Raw genomic sequence first — 25,599 nt, forward strand, 5'->3', positions numbered from 1 at the left:
AATAACTCAGAAGAAATGGCAACCATTGACGGAAAATGATGGGAAAGGGATTTAGCTGTACTACTGAGCATATTCAGTATTTCCAACCTCTTAATCTGTATTGGTTCTTTCCTTCTGCATACTATTTTCTCTGAAGCTCATGCTTTTTGAGAAAATTATATTTTAATACTAAAGCCCTATTCCACTCAGCACAGGTTGTTAATAGGAGAGTCTGAACCCTGTTTCTGCACTCTCTCATCTTCCATTTGACTTCTACGTCTCCATATGGGATCCAAAGCATCTGCTATCTGCTTCAATATTTTACTGGAAATTGGCCCTTCCTCTCATGTGTCCTTTTTTTTTCATTGTTTTCTCAAAACCTGAGTCATCTTTGCAATTCTAGTTTCAAGTGAAATCTGCTAAATTTCCAGTTGGATATTTTCTGAACATCTTGCAGTTTTTTTCTTTACTGAAGTGATTGACAACTCATTTCTTAAAATCCACTCTTCCTTGACTTCAGTCATATCACCCTCTAGTTTTTCTCTAAACTCTGTGATTATGACTTCAAGACCCATTCTTTAACCCTTTTCTCTCTCTCTGCCATGGATGATACAGCTACAAAGCAACCATCTGCAACCAGTAAGAGTGCTCTCACCGAGAACTAAATTGGCTGGCACCTTGATTTTGGACTTTCCAGCCTCCAGAATTGTGAGGAATAAATATTTGTGGTTTAAGCCACACAGTCAATGGTAATTTGTTACAGTAGTCTGAACTAAGACAGAACTTTTTTTTAGATGTTCGGAAAATAGTTGAAGTGATCTAAATGAAAGATGTACATCTTGGAGCCTTCAGAACACCGGTAGTATTTAATGCTTAGAGATGGGTCGAAATGACCAGAGGAATGAGTATAGCTAGACAACAGAACAATACAAAGCACCCCAGCTGTCAAGTGTTTGGAGAAGAGAGGGAGGAGTCTGCAGGAGAGACTGAGAAGAGACTTTTGAAGTAGGAGGAATGCCTAGGAATTTGGTGTCCTGTGAACCAAATGCAGCAAGCAAGAGGAAGTGACCATATTACAGTCAGTGCTGGTCCAAGTAAAATAAAAATAAAACTGATCACTGGAATTAGTAGATGGACATATCTTGGTTACAGTAGCAAGAGCAGCTTTAGTGAACTGATGGGGATGAATGTCCACAGAGGTGAGGTCAGGGGACAATGGGAAGAAGGAAAGTCAGGCTGTCACCCATGCTGAGGAATCACCATGCTTCTCTCTTTTCCACTATCTGTATACATGCTCTTGTCTATCAACTTTGTATGTATATCCTAGACTTTTCTGTGCCTGGGTTTTAAGTAGGTTTCTTAAAAATCCCACCAAACCCAAGTAAGTCAATTATATCCTTGTCTTCCTATTTTGCCCACCAAGAGGTATGTATCCATAAGGGTCAGTTTTCTGTCCATATCTCTCCACTGCACATACAAAAAAGCACAGGTGTTTGTGTCAATGTTTATGCACCGGATCTCAGTTCAAATCTCACTAGTTCCGTGTACCTTTGGAGTGTAAGTACAAAGTGACTGAAGTTTTGAGTTTCTGTCCCAGGGAGAATGATGAAATGATGAAAAAATAAAGGGAGTAAAAATTCAACAAATTTGTGTTAATGTTTTAACCACGTTAAGTTTTAGGTGAAAATAAGACATTGATGTGGAAAAGGTGGAGATGTGATGTCTTAGGGAAAATTATAGGCAGGGCAGAAATGAAACTGTATAGAGTTTTTTCCCAATATTGATAATGAGCAGCTAATAACTAACAGGTAAAAATTATATCTAGGGTGCAAATTTCAACATTTACAAGTCATCTTAGCTAAATGTAATTACAAAGAGAATTACTCTAAAGGCTCCTTGCTTTCTGATTGAATGAAAGAACTCAGTAAAAATATGAATATTATGTGTGATTCTAAGTGAAATCTCTAGGATATTGTGAGGTTTATATAAAATTTGTACACATTGTTTTTAATGGGCCATTTTGCAACTTTGGTATCACAAATGAAATTCATTTTAAATCAGAAATTAAACTTTTTGCAAATAAAATTTTAGTGTGATGTTTTCCCTTAAATGGAGTTATGAATAAATTTAATGTCGTATTTTCACCCTTTGATGTGCTCAGTGGTGGTTTGAATTTAAGGGTGAAATTCACCAGCCTCATTAAATGGTTCACTGATTGGGCCGCTGGAACTTCCTACTTGGCTCTGTATCCCTGGGGCTTCCAGGTGTCTCACAGCGGTGAAAACGCAGCGACTAATGGTAAACTATGAGTATTCATTTCAACAACCCAGGGCCAAGTTCAATCATGACCATCATGGATAAAAGCTCTTCTTCTCCTCCCCCTCAAAATGGCAGCACTAAACTGTGCTAAGAATCCTTCATTTGTTCTGCATTTCCCCTTTTACTAAGCACATTACATAATAAAATATATGTATGTCATGTTGACGTAATATCGACAGTCTACAAAGGATTTTATGTATTTCAAAGTTGTGAAGCATAACATCAAGGTGTATATTAAACCCATGATTCAACACAAGGATTAGAACATTACTGAAGCCGTTGAGACAAATTGTGTCTTCCTACCCAATTCCACCCTCTACCTCCCCTGAATTTCTTTTTTGGAATGTTCAAATTTTCTTTATACTTAAATAATAAACAGAACTTTATTTTTACTTACTTTGCTTGTTAGAATTAAATGAAATACTGAAAATAGATTGGAATGAATTCCTGTCTCTCAATGATAATAAAGTGAGGATATCCAAGTCTGTATTGTCATTTAATCTCTTCTGGGGTTTAAGCTCTTTTGGGTTTTATTTCATTGATCATTACAATAATAGATCTATATGGTGACAAGCACTCTACTAGATCCCTTATATCATTATCTAATTTCACATAATTACTATTTATCATTAAACATATGAGGAGATGATGGATTTTATCTTTATTTCAAAGGTTAGACTATAGATGCTTAGGAAAGGTGAGTAGCTTTTCTGAAATTCTAGAGCTGATAAATCTGAGATTTGAGCCCAATATTTCCTTAGTGCAAATGTTATCCTCTTTCTACTTTTGTGCACATAACTTTGATCAATATGTGATGGACTAATAACTGAGCATCAAGATGTAACTGAATTTATTACTTATGTTCTTTTCAAGGGGCTTACAGTTTAATCAGGGGCGTCAACTTAGGTAATTTTTTTTTTGCGCTAAAATTTAAATTTACAACATAAAGTTTAAAGAATATCAATTAATCTGTGAAGAAATAAGCTAACTGGTTACTTCATATTTGGGACATTATCTTTCTAAATATCTTATTTCAGTATTAATGTGGCACTGCAAAATTTAAAACAATTAGCATGGTTGGTAATAAATTTTTTTTTTAGAATTCAGGCATGTCTGTGTACCTACTATGTTTACATATATCCACTTTTACAAAAAAAGTTAAATTCAAGAAAATTATTAAATGTGACTTAAGATATATAATTAATCCCAAGGCCTTCATATGTTTATTGATAATGTTGAGAGTCTGAAAAAGATAGCAAAACTAGTAAGTCTTCTTTATTCATACATAGGTTTGTCCATTTACTTTGTATTTTTAAAGATACTAAAAATCACCAGTTTGAGTGCCAATATGTTTGTGGAACTTTACATACTTGATATTATAATTGCTTTTTATTCTTTTAAGATTCCCATCAGACAGGTATGATTATTACACATTTAACAAAGAGAAAACTAACTTCAACAAAATCTGACAGACAGAAAGTGGTGTAACCAGAATTCAGCCCTAGGTCTCTCTGACTGGGAAAGCTGTGCTTGTCTACAGAAGAAGGTTCTTGAGATTTGGTACCAGGAAATCCGGAGAAGGGCCAGGAACTGGCTCCCACGGGTTTTGATGCTGCCACGGGAGGAGGGGCAGTCTCTGAGGCTGCTTGGAGGGTCTGATGGGATGATATTCGAGATCTGCTCTCATTTAAAACTAACGTCTTTTCCATTCCCTCTTTCTTCACAAATCATCAGTAATTTGGCAACTGCATTTCTATCACCATCTTTCTGTTGTCATGTTTATGTGTGCTTTTTAAAAATTTAAAAATTATACTGTATTCATTGTAGTACACCTATATAATGTAAACACATACTAAAGAAAGTAAACATGTCCTTTAATATTATTACCCAGGGATAATGGCTACTGATTGTTTAAAATTTATAAAAAGTACTAGGTAGGAGGTGGATAAGCAGATTGGTGATACTTTCTTTAAATGGTTGGCATCACACTAAATATTCTGTTTTTTGTGTTCCTTGTAACATAAAACAGAAGACAGCACTTACATAATATCAATAATTCTTAAATAAATTTTTTTAGTAATTTGAAAATATTTAGTATGGGCAACAGAGACTTTTTCAAAGCAGGTGAGGGACACATGGGACTATTTGGAAGTTTGGACAGAGTCTAAATGTTAGAATTGCTTCTAAGTGGGCACGTGCCTTGCACCTTTTTTTTGCAGGTTGCAGTGATTACTATCCAACTTTTTAAGTTAACAAGTCTTGAAGATCACTCATTTTACCAATGAGAAAATATTTCTAATATACCTTATGATTATTAATTAGACTTTCTGGTGAAAATTTTAATAAAGTTATCTGATTCTGTTTAACAGTCATATCTGGATTGGCGATTCCTGACCAGCATAATTCAAATCCTAACTAATGAAGTAGTAAAGGGTAGACACAAACATCACAGGATTTATACTGAAATTTTAAAAAGTTAGTTCCTGTGCTTTGGTATGAGTTGAAAATTTATGTCAACACAAAAAGGTTTAGAGCAGCTTTATTCATAATTGCCAAAATTTGAAAGCAGTCAAGATGTTCTTCAGTGGATGAATACATAAATTAATTGTTACATCCATAGAATGCAATATTATTCATCACTAAAAAGAAATGCATGTTACCAAGTGTAAAAAGCCAGTGGTAGATACATGTCATTATACATTGGTTCAAACATATATACACTTTACAACACCTTAGTAATTAAACTCTAATGCAAACTGTGGGCTTTGGGTAATAATGGTGGGTCCCTCTGGTGGAAGGTTGGTTTTACTGGAGAAAGTAGTAACATAATAGAAGGATATTGGGAGGACAGGAAAAATGAGTAAGACGTAGTCTCAGCCCTTAAAGAAACTGAATCCTAATACTGTGTCCTGGGCATGCACGGAACCCAGCTGGTGGGGCAAGGAAGGTTCAGGAGTAACTCTCATCCTTATACTAAACTTCTCCAGGAGGAGGTATGGATGTGAAGACAAAGGAGCTAATATCCTTCCTGTGGGAGAAGTGGGCTGGTTCTAAATGGACCCAGCAGTGTCTGCAACAACACTCGAAGGAGAAATAAATACACTGGAAGGGCAGCCACCCAGATGGTGGGGCATACTTTGAGCTTTGTTATTCGTATCTCGAGTTCCTAAGATTTCTCATAATTCCTGCATTAGAGAATGCGCAGGGTGTCTTGGCCGGTGTGGCTCAGTGGGTTGGAGCATTGTCCCTGTAACCGAAAGTCTGCAGGTTTGATTCCCGGTCAGGACACATTCATAGGTTGTGGTTCAATCCCCGGTCCAGGGGCGTAGGGGGAACAAACAATCAATGCTCCTCTCTCACATCAATGTTCTCTCCCTTCCTTTAAAAAAAGCAATGGAAAAAAAATGTCCTCGGGGGAGGTAAAAAAAAGAAAAAACCAAAACAAATAAAATTTTAAAAAAAGAAAAGAATGGAGAGGAAGAATAGCAAAGACAGCAACACAGTTCATATCTGGCTGCAGCTTTGGGCTTTGACTGTTATGTCAGTCTATGTTAAAACCCTCACACTTATTTTTGTGTTAAAATAGAGACAGTGCTGTGAGTCAAGCTTCAGGACCACCCTTCTTTGGTAAACTTGCATGTCACCATTATGCTTAATGTAATATTTCCGCGTGAATGCTGAAAGTGTTTCTCAGGACTTGTCAATGTGTAAACCATTTCGATTTGAAGTAAGAAGTATCTTGGCATGTTATCTCTGCCTGTGAGCATTTGGAGAGACTATGAATTAAACCAAAGCATAGTTTACTGGTAATCCCCAGCCTAATACATTTTCTCTCTATTTTAAAGTACACACAAATTGGAAAGTACAGGTCATGTTGCTCAGTAGCCAAACTGGTGGGATCATTTTTGAGCAAAACAAGTGTTTACTCTCCACAGTGAGGCTGTAGAAGGTTAATTGATGTCATGCTGTCCACCGGGGATGAGTAAGTGCCTTACTTCCTGCTCCAATGTGTCTGCATCAGGGGTTCCCTTACTTTAGAATTTAGAGAGTCACAAATGCTGCCTGAAAATATTTGTGCTATAGATTTTATATATAAAGTTAAAATCCTTGATAGTGAGCAATTAGACTCCAGTTCAAAAAAATAATAAGCAATGAGTAAAGAGCAAGTCACTTCCATTGAAAAGTGAAAAAACTCAATGCTAATCATGTTCTTTTGAGATCAGGAGCCAGATCTCAGGACATTGCCTCCTTTCCTGGTCATTTCAGCAGACGCTGGGTTCCTGGTTAAAGGGACAGAAAGACCTTATTCCCAGTTTTGATTACGATGGTTGGAAAGAGGTTGGTATCAGAAAGTTTAGCTTGATGTGTTAACTGAGGTTTTCCAGAAGACTGTGATCCTTAGAGCTACTTTCTTCCCTGACCCCCTACCCCAAACTGAACTGCCTGAGTAGAATATCGAACAGTTTGCATGGGAAAAATTCATCTCTCTGTCTTTAAGAAACACAGAGTTTCTGACTCACAATTTCACTTTTTTTCAGTAGCTTTTTTTTTTTTTTTTTTGGTCAATAGGAACATTATTTCTACTTGTGCACAGGGAGAATGAACATGTTTTACTAAATTACTTGAACCTTCAGCTGATTTTTAAAAATGATTAAGCATTTATTCTTTAATATTTTCTCCCTTAAATGTGAGAATCAAATCTCTACTTTACAATATTGTACAGTGTAATATAAGAAGCCATTCATTAGAATATTCAGCAAGGCTGTGATTTCCATGTTACTAAAACAAGCAAAGTGTCAAATCCTTATGAGTTACAAGAAAGAGACATTGTTAAACTTTTTAAATAAGAACTTTTTCTCTTCTCTGTAAATCCGGTATTTCCAATTTATAATATAGATTAACATTCAACAGCCAAAGGTATTTTCATGTAAACACTGCACAACCCAACAGCAGCATGACATTAAAAATATACAGAGACTGGGCATTTTTTTTTCATATCAGAAATCATAAACTAGAATTTATACAATAGACGTTCTCAACCTATGCCCTCCACAGAAGAAAGAGCTGTTGCTGCAGTGCCCTGTTCAGGTTCTCTAAGAGTGGAAAAGTCTCTTAGGCATGTTTCTAGTGTCTCCTCTGTCCCCATTCAGTATTTGCTGGACAAGTCACACAGAGCCGAGAGGATAGCAACAGATGATCTCCTTGAAGGTTTTCCTCAGCTCCTGACTCCGGAGCGCATAGATCAGAGGGTCAATGATGGAATTACACATGATCAGGATGAGATACAAGTTAAAGTGAGACATGAAGCACACACAGTATGGATTCTGGGGACAAGAGATGTAGAATATCAAGTGGAGGAAGAATGGGGCCCAGCAGACAACAAAGACCCCGATCAGTATGGTCAAGGTAATGGCCCCCTTCATGTTGGCACCTTGGCGGATGGTGCCCGTGCCCGGGAGGACAGCGATCCTCTTAATGTGAAGCCTGGCCATGAGGAACATGTGGACATAGAGGGAGGCCATGAGAGCCAGCATGGTGAAGAACATGCTGATGAGGCAAATGATGACCACACTGCTGTCCGAGTAAATGATGAACAGCACTCCCGACACGGTGCAAGCTGCCCAGATACAACTGAGGATGATCCCAACCCGCTTCACCGTCATGATGTTATGGTACTGGAGAGCATAAAAGATAGTGAAATACCTGTCTACTGCGATGGACAGCAAGCTGCAAATGGACGCAAGCAAGGAGCTACAGATCACGGAGTCAATGACATTGTCAATGTTCACGGTGAAACTCTGGGCGTCTGTGTCTGTACTGTTCAGCAGGGTGATGACAATTGTTTCCGATCCATTCGAAACGCTCACCAACATATCAGCCACAGCCAGGCTGCAGATGAAAAAGTACATGGGGGAGTGCAGATTCTTGTTCTTGGCGATGGCCACGATCACCAGGACATTCTCCAACAAGCTGATGACACCCAGTGTCACGAACACCTCAGGAGAGACGAAAAGTTGCTCGTAGCACCCTCCCTCGGAGTAGCCTTTCCCCAGGGAGTCACTGGCATTGCCGTGCAGTCTGTAGCTGCTGTGGTTCCAGAAGTGCAGAGAAGTGTACCTTCCGTGGCGATGGGTAGAGTTCATCCTGTGTTAGTGGGTCCAGGTCCCTCCTGAATTGCTTTCACCTCCTGGGTCAGGTAGCTCCGTGATTTCCTGCAGGTCTTTCTCGGTCCCTTATGAGGCTAAAACTGGCATGCCTGTTGTAAGTACATGTCACATGCTCCGAAGCTTGAAATGCAAGTTTTAGTCTCTTTCAGGTTCTGCTCTGATCAGTATTACTTTAAAATCTTTGGCTTCAAAATGCTTCTTTTCGGTCAAAAGAGTCTGCTGTTTGCCGTTTTTGTTCTCACTTGCACTTTAACTCTCGTCTTAGGCATTCAGGTCTTTTCAAAAGAATTTTCCTGGGAGCTGCCGTGCCATTGGGAGACGGATCTGCGTGCACATGCTCACATCAGCTGCTTCTCAGAGGCTCCCGCCAGAAGCAGTGCTTGGAGTGTTAGTAGCTGCTGCTGATTTTATGGTGTGTGGAGGGAAAAAATTGTTCAGAGAGGCTCCTCCCCTGCTTCTGTCTGACCAATCCAAGCTCTGCAGAAGCCTGAGACACTGACGATGTTCAGAGACACAAACTGCAGGGCAACACCGAGTCAGATGCAGAGGCTGTACAGTCGGTAAGCCAGCAGGATGAGAGAGCATGACTTTCCCTTTGCAAGTTTTCCAGGACAACAACTTGGCTCCTAGAGGACATTCTTTGATTTCATAACAAGCCATCTAGGGGCACCTAGGTCTATTCCTGCTTAAAAGGAAGATGTGTGCACGCTATGTGCGTATGTGTGTGTTCCTGAAATAGATATGCTCGCTGCTTTTTGGCCAGGGTATTGAATTTATTTTCTCTCTAAATTTCTTTGAATTAAGAGGCCAGGCAGGAATGCTTCAGTTTAAAATGCCGGAAACACAGAGTAAATATTTGATAATAACAGGAAGATAAGCTATGAATGGAAGAACTCTGTAGGTAGCTGCAATTTAACAAAGGTTCAAGAAGGGGTTTATTTCTTATACACTAATACTTGATATTTTTCCATCATAGAATTTCTTATATCAGAGCTGGAAAAGTTTTATTTTCATTCACAATAATTAAAAAACACATAGCATTAACATAAACTATACTTACTCTAAACTCAGAGTTTACATAACTGGGCAGCACTCAGCACTTAAAGCTTTACTGAGGTATAATTGATATACAAAAATTGCACACATTTAATGTATACATTTTAATGAGTTTGGACATGATACGGTCACCATAGCATTATCATAATCAAGGTATCAATCATATTCATAACCTCCAAAAATTTCCTGGTATTCTTCTTCTTTTGTTTTGTGGTAATAAACTTAACATGAGATCTGTCTCCCTAACATAGTTTGAAGTGAACAGTCCTGTATTAACTGGAGGCACTATGTTGCACAGTGGATCCCTCGGACTTACTCATTTTTCATGACCAAAACTTTACACCCATTGGGCAACAATGCCATCACAATGATTTTGGCAATGACTTAGATTTGACACTAAAGTCACAGGCAACAAAAGCAAACAATAAACAAGTAGGATTACAGCAACCTAAAAGCTTCTTCACTGCAAGGGAAACAATCAACAGAGTAAGAAGGCAACTATAGAATGGGAGAAACTATTTGCAAACCATCTATCTCATAAGGGGTTGATATCCAGAATATGTGAGAATCTCTTACAACTTAATTGCAAAAACCCAAATAACCCTATTTAAAAATGAGCAAAGACACTGGCCGGTGCGGCTTTGTTGAATGGAGTGTCGTTCCATGCACTGAAAGTTTTCAGGGTTGATTCCTGGTCAGGACACATGCTTAGATGGTGAGTTCAGTCCCCATGTTGGGGCATGTACAGGAGGCAAGTGACTGATATTTTTCTGTGATATGGATGTTTCTTTCCTCCTGCTCTCTCCCTCCCTTCCCCTCCCTTTAAGATCAATAAGCATGCCCTTGGGTGAGGATAAAAATGAATGAATGAATGAAAGGGCCAAAGGACTTGAATAGACACTTCTCCAAAGAAGGTATCCAAACGGCCACCACGTGTATGAAAAAGTGCTCAACATCACTAATCATCAGGGAAATGCAGATCAAAACCACAATGGGATATCACCTTACACTTGTTAGAATGGCCATTATCAAAGAGAGAGAAAGAGAGAGCGAGAGAGAGCGAGAGAGAGCGAGAGAGAGAGAGAGAGAGAAAGTATTGGAGAGGATGTAGAGAAATTGGAATTTTTTTCAGGCAGCCATTCTATCTCCATTATTGAAAGTTTTGAATTAAATCCACACACACCTTGGCAGCTTTAGTCAAGCCAAGACAAGTACAGGCTAGTTATTTATCAGAGTTTCTATGTTTGGTTTAAGCTAAGTTTGTGTCAAAGTTACTTTTCAAATTAATTAAACTGCAGGTTATGAAATTGTACACAGCATCTTTCTCTTTTTCTCTTGCTATGACTGTTTTTGTTTTTGCTCTGTAGAGTTTGTGGCTACTGGTAACAGGGACTATAAAAGAGAATTACTTCAGGGGAGTGGGTGGGGCAGGGGGAAGTGGTGGCAGGAAAATGGAGACAAATGTATATTAACAATAAAAAATTTAAAAATAACTTTAAAAAATTTACATCCTCTGTTATTTAGATAAGGGCTTTTCTTCCCCTTTGTGACAGAGACAATGTGAAAAATTATTCCTGAGCATTCAGCTAAATTAACATTTCCATTCATTCCTAGAATTGGTGGGGGGGGGGTGGGTATTATGACTGAATTGTAGCTAATGAGTCAGAATGATGGACATTCTGCTATCTCCCTCCTGATTGTCCTCCTATCTACTAGTCCCTGACTGTAGGATGTCTCATGTTACAGATGACACATAACCAAACCATGAAAGAAGCCTGGGTCTCTGATAACCGCACAGAACAGAACCCCCACCTCCAACACCCTCCACACCCGAGCCCACCAACTAATTGATCTGTGATATGAGCAAGCAACTAATACGACTGTGTTAAGCTGCTGAAATACTGGAGTTTACCTTTAACAGCAGGCAGCATTAATTAACTTGACTTTTAAACTTCTTAATGGAGCTATTTGCAAGCAGAAAACCCATGAAAATCCTTGTTTTCTCCTCTTTTGGACTTGTGTGAGCAGTGAATTACCTAATAAAGAAGCAGCAGGGAAAAAAAAAATCTACCGAATTGTTTGGGTGTCGGAGAGTTAATACTGTATAATCGTCCTGAATCAACTCTTGCCTTTGTGCTCTCACTTCTCTGGGTGGCATAATTCTTCCATTTGATTAAGCTGAAAATTCAGAGGATCTTTGATTTTTCTGTCTTTGTCCAAAATCCCTACATGCAATCTCTTGTAAAGTGCCTTTGATTCTACCAGTGTGCCTGACTCCTCCTGTTCTTTTTTGCCAAATTCGCCTCCGGCTCTTCCCCTTCACTGCAGTCAAACTCGTAACCCAGCTGTGCGCATGCGCACTAGAGGTTTTTTTTCCGCGCGTATTGTGATTTTTGCTTGGAATGCTCTTCTTTATATTTATAAATGAAAATCATCCTTCTTTTGTAAAAGGTATTAATAGGTAAAATTAGCAATTTAAAACAAAACTCCCTTCTTTTAGCTTTTCACGAAGAGGATTTTTTATTTATAAACATGATCATACTGAAACCCCAGTAAACCATACGCATTTAAAATTTCAAATATAAGCATTTGGTGTAGATTTATAATGTATTGACTATATGGTTACTTATGCTGAAAAGGTGACATTTTTGTTACCTCTGGGGAGGAATTTTAATCCTCTGTCATAGTTCAATTCTCTATGAGCCAAAAGAAATACACCCAGCAATGTTAGGCATGCTAATGGTATTTTAAAAAATTTATTGCAGACTTTTTAATACACAAAAAATTGAGTTAGATTATAATATATTTCCCTTATGAGTAAAATCCCTGTTTTATACTTTATAACAGTAAATATGAAATATTACTGAAAAGAAGTATTTATCAAACTGTGCTACAGGGAATATTATTTTTAGAAGATGTTAATATTATTTGTACCACAGATTAAAGAAGAGATTCCAAGATCAAGTAGTTTCGAAAAATACTGCAAACTTACTGCCTTCTTGAAGTTTGAGTTTACCTTAGCATATAAAATTTCTGAAATTTTTTACTAGAAAAAAATCAACTTATTTCCTAAACTTATTTGAACATAGGACCTATCTCCTCCCACTTTTATTTTTCAAGTATCTAGTGAACTCAGCTCTGTGATAATGCTCATTTTGAAAAATGTCAATTTGTTCTAAACCTGACTGATGCATCAGGGAGTATTTTAAGTGTGACACAAACATTATGTTTGTTTTTGTACAATTTTTTACAGGAGAAACAAGATGGGAAACTGTGCCCAGCTCACCTGAGACGCTTGAGGGCCCACAAAATGCCTCAAACCTTTCCCAGCTGCCTCAGCTCACTGCACATGTTACGAAGCACAGTCCTCCACACTGGATGTGACAACATCTCCTGAGGTTTCAGGTAATCCCCCTCTGCCACACCATAATGCCTCACAGGCTGTAACCTCTGATACGCAACTCCTCAAGCAAACTTCACGCAGGTCTTTTTTCTAGGTAAAGTGCCATATGCATTGTAGGTTTATGTATTTTTAACTATTAAATATGTATAAAATTGTTCTACAGTTTTTGTTAGGTTCCCATCTATTTTTGAACATGTCACTGATGAAGTTTATACATGCTGTGTGTCTAACCCCAGTTTTTCCCATAAGCTCCATGGGTTGTATTGCAGGACATTTGCACGGCACACTGGTTTTCAGAACGTACACATCACACTAAGAGAACTAAATGTCCCATGATTTGGAGTATACAGTTTTGGAAACGTTCGCATAGAATAAATTATTTTGACTACAAAATCCTTACTTACATGTCAAAGAGCCAAGGAAAAGGAGCTCTGCTTCCCTTTGGGCCACAGTTTTAAATGATAAGTGGCCTCCCTCTGGAGTCCATTTTGCAGTAGTAATGACCACAGAGTGCAGGAAACCCAGGAAAGTCAAATCTCAGTCAGTTATTGTCCAAGTCATTAGGTCATTTACCTCTTCCTCTCTGTTGTTTCTCTTTCTTAGGGAGTTTGGTTTTACATGATTAAAAAATTGCCTATATGCCTCCTCAATCCCCTCCACCTTTTACACCCTGGATTCTGCTCAGCAGAACGGACTGCAGCGCGGCAGCAGGTCACGCGAGCCTCTTCAGTGCCGACTCAGAGGAGATGCCAGGCTGCGAGGAGCAGTTTACCTCAGAAGAGCCGTCATGTCAGAAACAGATCTTAACCAAAATGGGGATTTAAAGATGGAAGGTATTCTATATCTTCTTTAATCTCAGGAAGCAATATACCTTGCGATAGTTTTTTTAGGTTAGTACCTTTTATAATTCTTTCCAACTATCTGTTAAATTGTTAAGAGAATATGTTCTTGAGCTGAAAATGTACATAACGAAAAGGTTCTTATAGGTAAACTGTTTTCTCTGCAGACTCAGGGTGTCTTGTTGGTGTGTTATTTGTTTTGAAAGAGAGAAAATATAGCTAATAATTATCTGGAAAGAAAGCGTAGGGTCCAAGACATGGGCAGCATTGGATTCTGAGAGAATATGTTGTAAACCTGCTTGAAATATTTCAGACACAGAGTGGATTTGCCTCCCACTCACGCCCAGGACAGCCACCTTAAAAACATATTTAATAACCTCCACCCTGTTCTGGGACATTTTTCCATTTAATATGTGTATATCTCTGAGACTGACTCGATTATTGAAAAAGTAATAATGATTGTACATCTTCAAAGAACATCCAGGCACACAGTGTCCCCAAAAGTTTAATAGTTTCAAACTACATTGGAAAGAGAAATGCTGCAAAATACAACAAATCTTTTGAAAGATTAATTATTTTGGCTTACCTTACACTTATTTTGGTGAATTTTGAATAAAAATATTTGTTAATTTTTTTCAATTAATGTTTTTCATCTTCAAAGAGAACTAAAACAAAAAATTAAAATTAAAAGCTAAATATAGTTAAAAGGTTATTTGCTTCTAAAAATAGATAAGAAGTTTTTTGGTCAATATTATCTTCATTTATTAAATCATGACATTCTATGTTTTTAGAAAAAATGAGACTAAAATCAGATGATCATTCAGCCCAATTTATTAGAACATATTTAAGTTACTAATTATTCTAATAATTTTCATCAGGATGAAAGTTAAGACATAATACTGAATCTCCTGGTGATTGATTTAAGTCTAGGCAGGCCCAAATATGTGAATTTGGGCAAAGAGCCATAGAATTTAGAGAAAAATTGAGTCTTTTACGGGGGGGAATAAAAAGAAAAACTATATCATCCATTGCAACTATCAATCTCTCTTTAATCCATCCATTAATTAATTCATTTCTTCCTCACTCACTACCTACTTAGTGCCTGTGGAAGGTAAGGCATTGAATTAATAGTTTCAGAAGGGGCTTAAGTAAAGAAGTTATAGCTCCTTCTTTCAAGGTCCTATTCTATAAGTGAGAAAGAAAACAAATAGACTCCAATGAAATAATGTGGAAATGCAGGGGAAGAAGCTTACACCAGGTTATTAAGAAAGTACTATGTTGGCCCTGACTGGTGTGGCTCAGTGGGTTGCACATCATCCTGCAAAGCTAAGGGTCGCTGGTTCAATGCCCAGTTAGGGCACATGCGAGGGTTGCGGGTTCAGTCCTCCGTTGGTGGCACATCAGAGAAGCAACCAATTGATGTTTCTCACATCAATGTTTCTCTCCCTCTCTTTCCCCTTCCCTTCTCCTCTCTCTAAAAATAAATAAATAAAATCTTTAAAAAATACAGAGTACTGTGTATGGATATATAACCCAGTCCAGGTGGGATCACAGAAGACTCCCTCAAGGAAACAATGCCCACAGCATATCTTATCCTTTAAGCAGAAATATTTCATGTGAAAAAAAGAAGAGAATTTCACGTCCAGTGGACAACTTTAGCAATGGTATAAAAATAAGTAACAGCATGGAATGTAAGGGACATAAACCGTATAAAGGTTAGTGAAACTTAAAAGTCAGCAAGTATTATTATAAGGAAAGATGGGAGGTAGATTAGCAGCAATCAGATTATAGAAATCATCTGTCTGAAGATGTTTAACTTTATTCTATAAAGATGTAATTTAAGGTGAAGTTGTTGGATGCTAGGTAAGTGAAGAGAACTAGGACATTGATAATGGGATTGAAGATAAGAGGACACTTTATACAAATATTAATATGATAAAATTTGCAATATAAGGATTTCTTGGATGTGAAGAGAGGGGACAGGAATGATTTGGGTTGAATCTAGGTTTCTATATGTGAAGGCTGGATGGTTGAAGGTGCCATCTCCCTGCAGGAGTAAGAGCCAAAATTTGAGAAAAGATTATTAATTCAGTTTTGTATGTGATAAGTTTGATATGTTTATGGATCATCCCCAAAGGTAGAGAGGTCCATAAGCTAGTTAATTATATGTCTGTTTAAAGGTGAAGTCTGGGCTATAGATTGGGAGCCAACAGAGGCATGATTTAAACCCACAGACATATAAATCAAGAGAGCTTGTATGCAGGTAATAAAAGAAGGGGATCACATAGTCTTATGGCTTCCAGAATGATTGGGTCAAGGATGTCCCAATCTGTGAACAAATTGTTGCAACTTATTTTGGAAACCTACAGGCAACCAAGACATTTCCCAGGCCAGTGTACAATAGGCCAGTATCATGGTGATTTATGCTCCAAATTTCCTGAGATTCACACATAACAATATGCTTAGAGTATGTTGCATCACATATACTTCTTTGAATTAGACTTCAAAGTTGCCTCCCAGCCTGCAAACTCAAGGATAATGTTGAATAACTGTTTTCTACCGACTTTTTCATTCTTACATGCCAATGAGTCTGACATATCCATCTCATATTGTCTATGCATTGCATTCACTGCCTTGACACCTTGAGTTTTTGTCATTATATGAACCATAATTTTTGCATGTTCATATGATTATTAGCTAATGAATTGAGGAAAAGACTAAGTAATTGTTTCTGAGCAAGTCAATGTATGGAGTTATTTTACAAAAGAATTTCACTGCACTGTTTTAGATTTCAACATTATAGGTTTTGACATGCTTTGGGCATTTGGACACTTTACTTAAGAGACAACAAATTTTTTTTATCATAACTGTATGTGAGGAAATTACACTGTTTTCATTGTTGCCTTACCATTAGCACCTTTGGTTTTAAACAAAAGGCATCCTAACTTTTATTTTAGATTTTTCAAATGTCATCAACCCACAATCTTCCAAAGCAGTTGCATTGCTCTATTTTCTGTCTAGTTAGATGAGTGGATAGAATATAACCAAGATGATCCTAACACTAAACTCAAATCCATGTAACAACATTAATAATAGATTTTAAGTCTCTAACAATTAAATAATATCCTTTGGCTACAGTCATTTCTCTGATAAATAATGACATTCAATGTGAATTCTGCTCCTCTAGGAGAATGATTTTCAACCAGTGTGCCGCAAGAATTTATAAAACATGCAATACCTGACTAGGAAGAGCACTGACCTCTTCTCCCTTAGATTGTCAAATAAAAAAATGACAACAGCACATACAACAATGTGTGCCATGATATGAAAAAGATTTAAAATCATTCCTCTAGGATATGATTCTCACTGACCTTTAAAGGTTTGGAACTTTGGCAACATGTTACTCTGTAACTGGGTTTTGTGGTTATTCATAGCTTTCATCTCGGAGAAGTTTGCATACCAAAAATTATAATATTAAACAAGTGTATGCTTCTTTCAAAATCAAGAATAAGTTGAATGTTTATTTAGTCATTGATAGTTTAACCTCTGCACACTCACTGAATGTAGATCACTGAAGGATTTATCAACAGCAATAAAAGACGCATGGGTACTCCTAAGCCATCTTTCTTTTTCTTTTTCTTTTTTTTCTGCCAGGAGTCTTTTATATTTTATTTTATTGCAAACCAGGGACATAGGCATAAGAGAAGGAAGCACATAGGTCTGCAAACTGAAACCCAATAGCCCGCAAGGGCCCTTTGGGCCAGAAACACTGCATCCTGGGGTCTTCACAGTCTCCTACCAGTAGACACACAAGACTGGGCATCCAGGAGAGGGGGCAGTCCCGCTGGTGTTCCAGAGAGAGATAGGATATAAGATGCCTCCTTACGAGGAACAGGGTAAAGAGGGAAAGTGGAGAGAGGGTCCATCACTGTCTGAGACCACCTCCTCCCCTTAGAGCCAACGCCAGATGGAGGACTGAACCACCTAGGATTTTATAATCAGCTGCTGTCTTCTCATCATTCATCTGTTTACCACCGTAGAGGAGCCGCTGCTGCTGTGGAGGGATTCCCTCTTTCTCTTCCGCACGTTCCTTGGTTCGCTCCACCTTGTCTGTGGGTTCAATGTCAACCTCAATCTCCTTTCCGGGCAGCGTCTTCACTTTCATTAGCATCTTCTTCTTAGATGGGGGCTGCACACACATAAATTGCCGCCTCCACTGCTGCGATCGCCGCTGCTGCTCCCCTGCACTCCGCCTCTGGGAATCACTTCTTCTTCCGGGTCCTCCATCTTTCTATTGTAGTTTAATAGTCCTAGTCTTCCATCCCTCCCACATCCCATAAACCTTTTTAGTTGTCTATAATTGGAAGGACAAAATCACAGTTTCTCAGGAGTCTAAGTAGCTTAATACCCTCAAAATCCTCGTTTGATACATTATTCTTCATATTATTGACTTTGCCTCTATTTAGGATCTAATAATTTAGAATATAACCAGTGATCCTGGATCAGGTTTGAAACGTAGCAAGGTAACACCCTGTTGATATGATCATTGACAGATTCTCACAGAAAAACCATTTTGACACAGTTTCACAAATGTCATTTTAATACCTTGAAAGTAATGATATCGGTGCTTTTAATTCACCACAACGGGGCCCAACACCATTATCATAGCTGCATTATTGCTGCATGATAAAATGTAACATTTATTAAAAATTACATTTTTTTTCTGGAATTCTATGCCTGTATTTATTTATTCATCTGTCAGTCAAAACAGTTCCTTAAGTGCCTGTGTGTGTGAGCTCAGGCCACCATGACAAAGGAGCACCGAGCGGGGGACTTAAACAACAGGCATTTATTGTCTCACAATTCTGGGTGCTCAAAGTTCAAAATCAAGGTTTTGGCAGGATTGGCTTTTTTTTTTTTTAATTAAATTTATGGAGGTGGCATTGATTAGTAAGATCACATAGGTTTCAGGTGTACATTTCTACATGTGATCCATGGTCTGCATGTTGCATTGTGCGCCCACAGCTCTGACAGGGGATTTATATCCAAAATATATAAAGAACTCATACAACTCAACACCAAACAAACAATCCACTTAAAACATGGGCCGAGGACCTGAACAGACGCTTCTCCCAGGATTGGTTTCTTTTGAGACCTCTCTCCTTGACACGGAGATGCCTGACGTCTCACTGTGTCTTCTCAGGTTTTCCCCTCTGTGCACGTCTGTCATCTGAATTCCCCTCCTCAGAGGGACAGCAGCCACATTAGGTCAGGGCCCACCCCAACAACCTCATTTTAACTCACTCACTTCTTCAGAGGATCCACCTTCAAGTACAATGGCATTCAGATGCACCGAGGGTCAGAACTTAAACACAGGAACTTTAAGGGGATAGAATTCAGCCCATAACACCACCTCCTCTGTATTTGGCACTGAGCCATCTAATAGTCAAATATTTGCTTTTTATTTCAGTGTATGTTTAATAAGCTAGGGACTATTCTAGGTGCAAGGGATGTAGTGGAGATCAAAACAGAAGTCATATCTAGTGGGCAGTGTGTAAAGGCTGAATAAATCAGTGGTACTCAGAACTTGCTGCTTCATTTTATATTAAGTTACAAAGGCATGGAAGTTGATATGGAAAGATTTTGTGAGAATTTATAAGCAAACCAGTGACTCTTCCAAGAAGGGTAGCCACCCTTGGCCTACCTTTCTCAATTTCTCATTGTTCTCTGATAGCATAAGTTACAGTAAAATTGCTTTCCGTCAATGTAAAATAATGTTGAAGATTAAGAAGGATACCCAGATTTTTCTATTTGTACAATTGTGAGGTGTCAAGTATTTGACAGAACTTGAAAATTTAAACTGAAGCTTTGTTAAAATTGCATTTCATTTAAATGTGTACTTAGTTACCAATGACAGGTTTGAAAGTCTACTACAAATCTCCTGCTATTGTCAGAGCCAATATTTTGGATTTTTGATCTGGAATAAATCATTTATATAGTTAATACAAAAAATTCTAATAAAATCTGTGAATTTCAAGCAAAATCTCAGGTATTTGTATCTGTATCTATATTTCTGTAACCCAATTTAATATTTTTAATCATGAGCTCTTGTGACTCATTATTGATAAACTTGAGAGGTTTCGTATAAATGGAAAAAAAAAACAACCTTAGGGATTTATGAGTCGTTTTCAGTTAAAAATTCAGTCCTACTCAAGGGTTTCTTTTTCTTCTCTGGGTTTTGCCTTCTCATCTGTCTAGTCTTGGATCTAAATTCTCTGTTTATCAAGTAGTCACGCTGTGCTGCTAAGGCAGGGACAGCCCTCTTTTAAGCCTCGTCTGGCCTGAGGCCTAAACTGAAGCTGCCTGTGGGCCTCCTCGTCCCATCTGTTTCTAAGCCTATAAGATGCTTGAAGCTCAGGCAGCTGTGAATGGTGGTGGTGGGGAGGGGGGACGGGTGTAGGCACCCATTATGCTCCTAAGCTGTCCTCTGATGTCACATTGCTTGGTTGACAAGTCCTCTTTGTTGAGCGACCTTCTGATAGGTAAGTCATATACTGAAGTCCATGATCCTTTACAGCTGATCAAGATCACTTTGCTTAACTGGGAACCCCCTAGTTTTTGGACTCTTTCTTTTCTCATTCTGGTGATACAATTTCTCTTTCTCTTCACTGGTTTTCTCTTGAGAGTGGCAGCTAATGGTTTGGTGAGGATGCCCTTGGCCTATTAGGAAGCTCTGAAAGATTACGTGGCTCCCACTTTGAAACTTGCTTTAGAAAGTGGAGTGCTTGATTCTTTTCTGTCCCCATCGTTTGGCCTGGGTTCCAGAGAAACAGGAAATGTCCACTCAGTCCTCTGTTCTGTGTTATTGGATTTCCTTTAAGAGGCATAAATTGACAGGTTAAAAATGTCTCACAGCTTGTGGAGTTGTATCAACTCTGAAATAATTGTTCTATCAGTAGAAATATAATGTTCTCTTCATCAGAGTAAGAGGCTCAAGTCTTTTTATCAGTAGATTGTGATTTCATCCCTTGATCATGTGCCAGATAAGATTTGAATAAGTCAATTTATCTATTCATGATCTTATAATTCTTTAGGTAGTTATTGACAAAGGATCAATTGCAATGGAGATTCAAAGGATGGATTGTGTAATTATTGAAGCAGGAACATCTCTGTTAGATTTCAAAGACCTTTTTTTTTTTTTTTTTTTGTTACCAAGGAGGTTTTAAGGAAAAGTTATGTAGGTTGGTGAGACATTGTGCTTTTATCTTATTTTAGTTGGTATACTAACCTGCCCTTTGACCAGAAAATGACACAGAGTGAATTCTCTAGGGTTTGTTTTCCAGATACTGGTTTTGTCAATAAGATTATAGCCTCATAATATTTATCCTAGGAATCTCATAGATCTTCATTGCTCAAAGAAATTAATATTCCCATTGTGTTATCAAGAGGGAAAAATGACTTAGCTGGAAAAACAGAGTCTAAGAATTTACTGCAAATTCAAAGTAAATCTATTTTATAACCACTATAGAGATAGCTGGGAATATTACGTCTTTAACTATCTGTTGGAAGCTCTGGCTTACAAGACAAAGGAAAATACATCGCTGAAAAAATCCAGCCATTTTTTCTGCCTTTTGATCTTATTCTGTGGAGAGAAACTAAAAATTAAAGATTATCTTATCTCCAGTGTGCACTATAAATAAATTACCCAATTAAAATGTTCATAAAAATACACTTAAATCACTAATCATTAATAAAAACACATATCTTATTTTTATCATCTGCTTTTTGGAAAGCATCATATCATAGTAAGAGGACTTGAATCACCAGTATTATATGTTCCCTATTAAATTTCCTGACCAATTCATATATGTCTGTGGACTTTATTAGTTAAGATCAAGTTAAAGTCCTCCCCTAATAAATCTCTTTTTGTTGTTTTAAATAAACGTTTTTTGATCAGTGCACCCTCACTAGACTATGATGTAAATTGTTTCAGCAATTATATTATTCATGGCTTCACCCTTAAAAATTCTATGACCTTGGACAAGGCACAATTTATCTGAGCCTTAGTTTCCCCATCTGTAAATTGAGAAAATTAATACGACTTTATGAGTTCATTGTGTAGCTCAAATATAATGTATGTGACTATTTTTAATCACAGAGCACCCTACAAATGATTGCTTTTTTAAATATAAGTTTACCACCTTTAAGGAGTATGCAGTATCTTAAGGAGCTTGTGGTATTGTTAGAAGATCTGCCTTTAAGCTATGACAAACAGGAAGGTGTTTGTGAACCAGAACCTGCTCTTTTGTGTGACATTTTATGAGATATTTAGTCTCTAGACTAGCACTTTGACAGTGAAGAGAATACACCTACACATTTGTCTATGATGAAAAAAATGAAGTGGTTAGTTTCTCAATTATATATTGAATCCCATCAATGTAGGTAATAAATGTGAATGCTTATGCCTTAATGCCTTAGTTTTCAAATCTCTTTATAACCTTAATAGTTGATTTGTATTGCTATTTCATCACTATACTTATTCATTGATGAGTTAATGAAAATACAAACCATATTTCAGCTCTATAAAACCAATCTTTTGATTTATAAAGTCTTAGACTTTTAATAAATTGAGTATGCTATTTCATCTTTGCCTAGAAAAATGTTTTTTAAAAATAGTAAATTACTAATGGTAGCACTGCCAAAGGGAGTGTTTATCATGAGAGAAAATAAAAACAGTAAGAGACTCATCTTTTCATGATTAGAGGGTACTTTTAATTTTTATTTTATTTTTCAATTTCAATTGACATTCAATATTACTTTGTTTTAGTTTCACATGTCCAGCATAATGGTCAGACAACTGTAGATTTCACAAAGTGCTCCTCCCATATTTCCGGCTCCCACCTGCCACCATACATAATTATTGCAATAGTATTGACTATATTCCTATGCTGTACCTTGTACCCACATAACTATTTTGTATCTACCAGTCTGTACTTCTCAATCCCTTCCCCTCTTTCACGCAGCCCCCAGCCCCACTTCCCTATGGCAACCATCAGCCTGTTCTCTGTACCCATGAGTCTGTTTCTGTTTGATTTGTTTTGTTCTTTAGTTTCTACATATAAGTGAAATTATATGGTATTTGTCTTTCCCTGTCTGAGTTATTTCACGGAGCATAATGTCCTCTCCACCTATCCACGCTGTCACAAATGGTAAGATTTTCAAGGAGAATAATCTTTTAGATGAAATGTCAGGGAAGAAAAGATTCTCAATACTTATCAACCTTTTCATTATTAACTCATGAAAATATTTGCAATGATAAGGGAATGGAATTTGGATATCATCATTTTGAGTTTGCAATTTTAATAGGCTATTTTTAGAGCATAAATTTATTTTTTATAAAATTATATTTTTAAGAGTGTGCCATTATTCATCACCAACAAAGGATATTAAAATTTGTTTCATGTGGCTAAACATGAAACAACAGGTGCCTAAATAAATGAGTTGTTTGAATATTTCCTCATTTTTGACTCTGTGACAGAAATTTTAGAACTTACAAGGTCAAGGAAATTTGAAATAATCAAAAAACGTTACTGGGTGTCACCAAAAGAAAACCGCATTATTTAGAATGCAATCTTCTGGGTCATGTGATTCTAATTCTAAGGGGATCTATCCTTTCATTGCCTTTGCGCTATTTTATAACTTTGTATTTGCAGATAAATTATAGTATGGAAAATAATTCTTATTTATAAACATGCCAATAAATTCTGTCATATATACAGATATTCAATATACTTCCCTTCTTTGTGGAAGCAGCTGGTTTTGGGTCCATTTACAATTTCACTTCAGTACTCCCAATCTATATGTATTTGATCTTTGGATTCTCCTTTGAACTGGTTTTAACAACTGCCTGATTCTCACAATAATAACGAGAATAAAATCTTTAGCATATGTTTTATATTTGCATGAAGGTCTTGTTTTTATCCTTATTTGAAAATTCCCCTTTGACATAAGATAAAAAAAATAATTTGATCATGTTGTGCTCAGCTCATTATCTCAACAACAACTTAACAGTTCTGGTTAGAATTTTAAATGCCTCCTAATAATTTTCTGTGAATCAATAAACAATAATTGTCATATATGCTCATGGTCTGTTGCAGCCTAATATAATGAAACAGAATGGTGTAGGGTTTGGGAACTCAGCCAGAATCCTAGCTCCACCACTCACTCTGTGACCTCAGCGAAAGCAGGAACATTAAATGGTCTCTATAAATTCCGAACTGCAAACAACCCATGTATGTAGTAAATATTCTATAGGTGTTAGCTTTGTTTATGATTACTATTCCACTCATCAATTTCTGTAGGCAAGCCCTATTTCTTTGTCATGTCTCATTTGAAATGAATAAGAACCTCCACAGTATTCTAGTCACTCACTTTTGGAGGCTTTGTAGTTTGTCTGTGTTGCTTTCAGGATACATTGTCCCAGAACTGAACAAGCAATTGTATATTTCATAATACAGCTGAAAATTCAGAATTGTCCAACCTCATAGTAGATCAAAACAATAGTAGCTCACAGAGAAAAAAGTTATTTTGATTTTACTTAATTATTTCCAGAAAACATCATTGAAATGAAATAGAAAGTGGTTTTAAACCACTTTTGGGACTAAATGCTATCACTCATTTTGTATAGTTAAAGCTTTATTTTAATGAGAAACTTAGGATATCACTTATCTGTAAATTTTAAGAAAATTCAATCAGTTGATAAAATATTCATTAAACAATAACTATATTTTCTGGACTTAGTAATAACTCAGCATATGAGTGTTGAGGTATATTATTTCTGTGGTCTCATTAGACTATAAATTCCATAAGAACAGTGGTTTGTCTGCATTCTTAACTTATATATTTTTACCAACTGTCACAGTGCCTGGAACATACTATGACTTTAATAAATAATTATCAAGTGAACAAATGGCCAAGAGTTCACTGTAACTACCGCCTATGTGCCAAGCCTATGTCATATTCTGGAGATATAAAGAATACATAATCCCTGTCCATTAGCCACAGGTCAATGGGGAAAAACAATGGGAAAAGGAAACACATACAATTCAAAGTAACTCAGGACATAACGGAGGTTCGGACTGGGTTCAGTAAGGCAAAAATGGACAGCATGTGCCTGAAGGTACTAGAGGCACAAAGTCAGGACATGATTTAGAAAGAAGTTGGTTTAGTGGAGTGTTCGAAAATATGTGAAACTTTACCAGTGTGCAGGGGAACAGGGGATGTTTTGGATGTAGAATAATTCAGTATAAAAAAGAACAAATAATAAACCTTGGAAGTGGAAACCTGATAGGCTCTGAAAATCTTCACGTACCGTACTAAAGGATGTGAATTTTGTCTCCCTGGAAAAACACTGGGAGATTGAAACAGGATGTTTTAGAAAGATTACTCTGGCTGCGGAGTAGACAATGGATTTGAATACCATGCATCTCAGAACTGTGTGCCTGCTCAGAGGTGCAAGGAAATATTCTAATCCCCAAATCATACAGGTTTTACTTAGGCCAGCCAGCGCAGGGATGAGAGTGAGGAGTACTTTGCTATTGCAGAGGGAATCAGATGCTAGAAAGGAGAGGACTGAACAAGGCAAGTGAGACCTGAGACTCTTGAATGATAATGAGATTTCTGATTTGGGCAACTGAGTGGATGGAGGTGGAAACTAAACCGAAGAAGGCAAATATGGCATGAAAATTGCATGGTGACAGGGCTGCTTTTGCTGGGTTGGAGTATCAGTGGAAAACCCGATAGTCAAGATTGGCATTCAGAGGAGAGATCAAGCTGG

General features: G+C 37.3%; 2 protein-coding genes across 2 annotated transcripts; both read right to left on the reverse strand.

The window, feature by feature from the left end:
* Window positions 1-7,463: 7,463 nt before the first annotated feature.
* On the reverse strand, window positions 7,464-8,441 carry MC4R (melanocortin 4 receptor). The gene has a single exon (XM_054583871.1). The coding sequence runs from the start codon at window positions 8,439-8,441 to the stop codon at window positions 7,464-7,466; it is 978 nt and encodes a 325-aa protein (XP_054439846.1).
* Window positions 8,442-17,688: 9,247 nt separating this feature from the next.
* Window positions 17,689-17,934, reverse strand: LOC129078906 (NEDD8-like). Its single transcript, XM_054583872.1, has one exon. It carries the CDS (start codon window positions 17,932-17,934, stop codon window positions 17,689-17,691), a length of 246 nt encoding a protein of 81 aa, XP_054439847.1.
* Window positions 17,935-25,599: the final 7,665 nt, after the last annotated feature.

This window comes from Pteronotus mesoamericanus, unplaced genomic scaffold (assembly GCF_021234165.1).
Source record: "Pteronotus mesoamericanus isolate MK-2021 breed Mesoamerican mustached bat unplaced genomic scaffold, CSHL_Meso_final contig_74, whole genome shotgun sequence".
NCBI lineage: Eukaryota > Metazoa > Chordata > Mammalia > Chiroptera > Mormoopidae > Pteronotus > Pteronotus mesoamericanus.